The sequence below is a fragment of the Egretta garzetta genome, unplaced genomic scaffold, assembly GCF_000687185.1.
Source record: "Egretta garzetta isolate BGI_Z169 unplaced genomic scaffold, ASM68718v1 scaffold304, whole genome shotgun sequence".
NCBI lineage: Eukaryota > Metazoa > Chordata > Aves > Pelecaniformes > Ardeidae > Egretta > Egretta garzetta.
In genome coordinates, this window is record NW_009259421.1 from 23,441 (window position 1) to 29,972 (window position 6,532).

The 6,532-nt window shown below is 49.7% G+C and overlaps 1 protein-coding gene across 1 annotated transcript in view; it reads right to left on the reverse strand.

Moving 5' to 3' along the window:
- Positions 1-126: 126 nt before the first annotated feature.
- COLGALT2 (collagen beta(1-O)galactosyltransferase 2) overlaps positions 127-6,532 on the reverse strand; it is a 12,699-nt gene continuing 6,293 nt past the window's right edge. The window contains exons 6-8 of the mRNA XM_035892476.1: positions 2,688-2,807; positions 2,131-2,207; positions 127-237 (exon numbers count right to left, since the gene is read on the reverse strand). Of these exons, the coding sequence (XP_035748369.1) occupies positions 127-237; positions 2,131-2,207; positions 2,688-2,807 (308 nt within the window). The remainder of the gene's footprint in view (positions 238-2,130; positions 2,208-2,687; positions 2,808-6,532) is intronic.

Here is a 6,532-nt window from a genome sequence, read left to right on the forward strand (position 1 = left end):
AGAGCGTTAGGTAAATAAAAGCGGTATTCACCTCTCCCCTTAGCCCACCCTTCCCCACCAGAAGGGAGGCCAGGGCATCCAAAGAGATGGCGTTCAGCAGTTAACATCAGCAACCCCTGCCAAAACTCACTTTCCATCCACAGCCTCCACTGTCTTGACTGCAATCTCCTGCTCATAGAGAGTCCGCAGCATCCGATCCCGCCTGTCTTTCCGACGCTTCAGATTGATCATGAAAATCTGGGTAGAAGAGAAAGACATCAGCCTCCTGATCCACTCTCCTCCAGCGGCCCCACTGGAAAAGCAAATCTTATTAAAATACCAGGTGTGGTTTCATCACAGGTTCCTTAGAATTTGTCAGACAAATGGGGTTGGTTTTGAGCTGAAAGGTTAGAGGCTCGTTCTTTGCCTAACAACTACTTTTTATGGATGTTTTATGTCACAGGGAAAGCTGCTCGTCGAGGATGAATAAAGGTGAGAGGAGACCAGTTACAGCCAAGTCTATAACTTCCAAAGATTTAGCATGTTTTGATTTACATTAAACACAGACTAAAACGGCCATCTCCAGTCCCGGAGGAACACCGACCCACACGCTTCCCCACAACGCTGCCACTGCCTGTATTTAGGTTTATGGGTGGGGCTGCCATCCAAGTACAAGGACACAGCAAAGAGAGGATTTTTGTAGTTACTTTGGGCACTGAAAATCCGCTGCTACCCCTGCCAGAGCAGAAAGCCTAGTACGGAGCCAAGACCGGGAACAGAGATGTCTGGGCAGGGCTGAGTCCAAGCCTTGAGGAGACAGACTCTGTGGTGGAGGGCAGAGGACTGAAGCCCTCATTTGCAGGTAAACTGCAGAGGGCCAGGGATGATTTTCAGTCCCCGGCAGACAAGTACAAGTGCAGCCTTGTAGCCTGTGGAGCAAAGCCTCATCCCAGTAAGAAGTGGATCAAATTCCAGGTCAGTACAAATGCAAAAATAATAAATTGGATAAATAAAGCGCAGCCACAAAGGACAACATGGAAAAAACCTACACCAGCTGCGTCCTAAACACAGACGCTCAAACACACATAGCCAAAGCAGGTCCAGACTTTGCGAGTCATATAAACAGACGCAGCAGAATACGCCAAGAAAACAAAGGCTCCCCTGATCACCACGGCTCCCCTGGTGACGGTGCCACTGCCACCCTGGCAGCTCCATACACAGGGCTGCTGGCTCTGTGAATAACACAGACACTGGTTAGCTGAAGCACAGCAGATCCCTCTCCAGCCTTCTCCCCTCAGCGCTTGCTCTCTCCACAACATCAGGCAGAGTCAGGAGAGGAATTTCTGTGGGGTCTTGGGGCACTACCAGTGTCAGCGACCATCCTTCTAGTTCATTTTAACTTGAGGCCACGGCAGAAAAATGCGGTGGCCAAGCAGGGCAGGGGGAAAGCTGCCACAGCAAGGAGACAGCACGCGTGATTTTCATCACTCCTGGATGTGTCCCCAGCTTGGGCTAGAACCCAGCTGTAAGCCTGGCTCCCCCCGCTGCTCTGGGCTCTCCAGCATCTCGCTCAGGTGAGAGATTCCCTTCTGCCACTGGAAAGCGGGAGAGGTTTCCCAAAAGACCAGTTTTCGTCGCAGGATGGGAGGACTGCCAAGCTGCTCTGCAGGGTCAGATGTAGAGGAAACAGCACAAGAACTGGGCAGTTAAATAACCTTGTTTTTCAGCCTCGCTTCTGCCATCTCCTCCTGGCTGGATTAAAACATCCATACCATCAAGATAGGAAGCCCAAAGATTTGCTGGGCACTGCCCTTGCACACCAACCTGCACTTCTAACCAGGGGTCTTGTAGTAGGTACTAAGTGCCCGCAGACCTGACCAGCCTCGTTTCTCCACAACATGTGTCAGACAGAGGGAAAGAACACTCCCTGAGCCCTTTCCCTTCTGCTTCCCTGAGCTCGGCAGAAGTTCTCCCCAAATAAGGATGGCTATTTTGCAAAATGCTCGAGATGAGCGATTGAGGAAGAGCTAACTATGTGAAAAGATAATATATTCCAAGGGAAACGTCTGGAAGCTAAGCTACAGGGAGAACCCCGGTCCTCTAAGTGATAAATAGGAAGACAAGGCAATGGCAGCAAAATAGGTTCCTTACTTCATCAAATCCCATCTTGTCAGGGTTCTTCGGAGGGACAGAAACATACTGAGAGGGTTCAACGGGAGGACGATCGACTGAAAGAGAGGAGAGATCCCAAGCATCACCCTCATGTGCAAGCTGCATTGATATAAACGCATCCGCATGCCTTCTCATCAGCGGGCCTAAAAAGCCCCAGGGAGCTGCGGTATCAAGTCAGTGCAGGAGTGGGTGTAGCAGAAAGCCTCCATGTCGCAAAGCACAAGGCAGCAGCCGTGTGCCACGGAGACCTCATGACAAAACCGAGGTTCTGCAGCATCCTTTCCACATGAAAGATGCACTTTTGCATTTAATATGGGGAAGCTAAGGGGTTTTATGAATGGGGTTGACCTGACAGTGAAGTCATTACATCCCTAGGTGGAAAAGTGGTGGAAAACGGAAAACTGCGTATCGAAACAGTATGAGAGCAGCCTGATCAGAACGCAGGCTCCCCAGGGGAAGAGAGCTGGGCTTCTGGCAGGAGAGCTCTGCAAACATTAACTTGGGGGAGTCCATCACGGCAGGGCACAGCGACTTACTCATAGCCTCGATTAGTGTGTGCACAAAGTTCTCTGTTTCTTCCTGCAGCGTCTGGTGCGATTTCAGGGGCATGGGAAGGAAACCGTAGTGTTCACGGTTGCAGATGAACATCTGGGTTCCTGGGGATCACAGAAAAACAGAGATTAGAGTCAGTCTCTTACCAGTGGATTTTGCTGCTCTGTTGCTACGTAGCCACGATCAAATTTATGCCAGGACCTCAGTCCCAAGAAGTTCTGCTTCATAAGCAAACCATTCAAAAACATCACAGTGCCATTTTCTGTTTTATTTGGTGGGCAGCAAGTGGCCTCCCCTATGAAACCAATTTCTGCTTGCTCCCTAGCAGCAGGTATTTTGAACTGCAATCAGTTTTCTCCTAGGAGAGACTGGGAACCCCCCTCTTAGACCTGAGACAGGGTCAGTTTTGGCCTTTGCCTTCATGCTGTGAAAACAATCCTACAGCAGAGGGCAGAACGGGCCTTTAGCAAAAGCAGTGTCTGATGCACGCAGCAGGACTACCGCGGGTAACAGGAGTACCGCAGAAACCCCCATCCCCAAAACCCCACCTGCACCCCTCAGACCTGGCACCTCACCTGACGATCCCTTCACAGGCCCAGAGCCAAAAGCAAGAACAGGTTTTCACCCTCTGAATAAGCCAGCCTGAAGCAATGCAATGTCTGGCATCAAAGCTCGGGGTGAAGGGTGCAGGCATTTCCACTCATGAGTGGGCAGGACCCCCCCTTGCAACACCGGAGGCGGAATTTGTTATGCACCTGCGAGGGGGGGAGCAGTTCAGGCAAAAGGCAAGCAGTCCTACTGGACACCCCACGCCTCTGCCCGCTGGGCAAACTGGGATGCAGGTCTGTCAGAGCACTCGGCCTTAGAGAGGGAAAAATTCAGACAAACCCAGCGCGGCCAGGGGCGACAGGGGCTTTCGTCTGAGCTTTGCAAGGCTTCTCTGTCAGACCGCAATAAATACAGAATGACTCTTCCCGGGTGGAGGAGCCAGGTCTGATGCCCAGCTTCAACAGCGCATGGCCGGCCAAACGCGGGCCCAGGCAGTTCAGCTCCCCTGGGATCACAGGGGATGAGGCTGCAAGGCCCGAGGCATCGGTAGAGCCGCAGGGTCTGTTGCTGGCCTCGCAAGGGATTCACTCTGGGTTTTGCAGTCAAACATCTTCCTGCTTCTGTTTGCTCTGGCTAGAAAATAGACATTTTCACCCGTGTTGACAAAGAACTTTGAGGCATATATACGATAACCACCCTGGAAGTGCCTAGTCTACCACCAAACATGGTCCTTTCCTCTCCAGGACTAGTATTTGCAGGGCCCTGAAGATTAGAGGCAAATCCTCTAGAGCGACACCAGCCTGGAGAAAAGATGCTTTCAAAAAGAGGTGATAACGTAACATCCTTTACTCAACAGCTTTTGCAACTGCTTGCTCAAGGAGCTGAATCTGAAGGTGCGACACAAAGAGGCAAAGCCTCTCCTCGGAGCAGATGCCTTTGCAAGGGAGACCCACACACAGCTGAGCTTGTGCACTGGGAATGTCCCGGCAAGGTGTCATCAGCAAAACACTGCTCCCTCTGGGCTGACCAAGCATTTGCTCCTGTTACCGGCTATAACTGAAGCAGCACCAGGCTTGATGTCACATCAGGCAACGCGCTCAAAAGCTGCATCCCGAGAAGCCAAGGGAAAATATTTCCGTTGTTTTTCATCGAGCTCTAGTAAGATCCTGTATTAATTAACCACAGTCTGAAAGCTGCTAGAACCCATACAACTGGCCAAGCAGATTTAAAGAAAAATGCAACGTTACCGGCTATAACTGCAGCAGCACCAGGCTTGATGTCACATCAGGCAACGCGCTCAAAAGCTGCATCCCGAGAAGCCAAGGGAAAATATTTCCGTTGTTTTTCATCGAGCTCTAGTAAGATCCTGTATTAATTAACCACAGTCTGAAAGCTGCTAGAACCCATACAACTGGCCAAGCAGATTTAAAGAAAAATGCAAACCCACAAGCTTTTCTGCACACTCCCCCCTTTTTTTTCCCAAATGAAACAAACACAACTGACATAACTGCCCCCCCCTCCAGGAACTAAACTAAAAGCAGACACTACCTGGTGTGTTGATGCTTTCATGTATTAGTCCTTCTAATCCCTGGTATTTTTAGCAGAGCAGAACTGTCTGCATTAATGACCCCGGTGTTTCTACCATTTTAAGTTCTGCAAGTAAATTGCTGGCTATACTACTTGCCAAAACACATTCAGCTGTCAGCTGTGATTTAGGTAAATGGCAGAATAAAAAATACTACCTGCTGACATTAATGGATTTGGCACTGATCTGATCAACTAATCTTATCTGCCTCACTGATCTCCGTTCCTATCTTCCGCTGGCTTAAACACAGTTAATCTGCATAGATTCACGGCAGTATTTCTGTTCCTTCTGGGATAAAAGCTACTGTAAAATGGTAAAGCTACTTTAAAATGGCGAGGGGGACTCGCTCTCCAGCTCTGTTTCTATAATAAAATAAACACTTGCTCTCAGAAAAGCTACAGCTACTTGTATTACCATTAGCCTTTGTAAGGCAGTGACTGGGATTCACAGCCATGCCCTAAACCCACAAGTCACATTTAGGCAACCTACATTCCCCCACATCCCTGCGACCAGACCTTCCTGCTGGCTGGCTCTATGTCTTCAGAGCCCCAGGCTGAAAGGAAGCTCAGGAGATCTGGCTGCCTAAATGCTGTTTTGCAAGTGCAAGGGGCTCTACAGAGCCCGCCTTTGTCAACAAAACACCTGCTGCAAGTTTTGTTCTGAGCCGGGACTCCCACCACAGGCCAAATCTTCTCAGCAGAAGCGGGACGGTCTCTTTGGAGCACCACGAGAAACAGTTGCTTCCAGCAACAGAGTCGCTGTTGAGAGGCAATGGCTTGATCTGAGGTGTTAAGTGCAGTACTTGGCCTGCTGACAAAAGCCAACATCATTTATGACTTGAGGGAAGTAAGCAAAATTACTCCAAAGAGAAGTATCATCAGAGTCATTTTTCACCTTTCTGAACTTGGATGTCATCTCTTTATCCTAAGGGACAAAACCCAGCCCAGGACACAAGCCAACAATCTGAGCAGACCAATGGGCCAGACTGCTGAAGCAAAGCCTTTCGTGTCATGGGTCAGTCCTGGAAAAAGCTCAAGTGTTCTAGGATGGAAGGAAAAAATGATGGGTTTGAATGCCTGAAATATTTAGCTGGAGCTAATGCAGTGCAGATACCACACTCACCGGATGCTGCATTTCTGGGAGAGCCATCAGAGGGAACAAGTGGGGCAGGTAGGTTTGAAGGAGCCTGCTTTGCTACCCAGGCTTAAACCTCAGTTCTCCTCTGCAGCCAATATACCCATGTCTCGCCTCTGCCTCCCAAGGGCTCTAATTTCAGCTCTTGCTGCCTCTCCTCTGTCATTCGTCTTTCTCATTCGATGCCCCTCATCCTCCCATAGCCAAATTTTAAAAAGCCCTGCTTAGTCTGCCAAGACAACACCATCTTCTTCAGTGCTGTCAAGAACTTCAAATCAGAAACGTGACTAAAAGGAAAGCTACAAACAACTGGTGGCTGCTGTGCCGGTCTGGAAACAGAGGGAAAGGCACTCTTCTCAGCCTGTCTCTTCCGCAGAAGTGACTGCCAACAATAACAAGCTGTACTTCACTTCACTTCCTCTCTGCTTGTCTGTCCCCCAAGAACAGTGCTTCCTTCTCCCCGTAACTTTGCCTCTTTCACAAACAGAAAAGCGGGTGAGGGCAAGACACTCTTGAAACGTAGCAGCCCTTGTGGAAAACAAAACCCAAGTTGCTTACCCA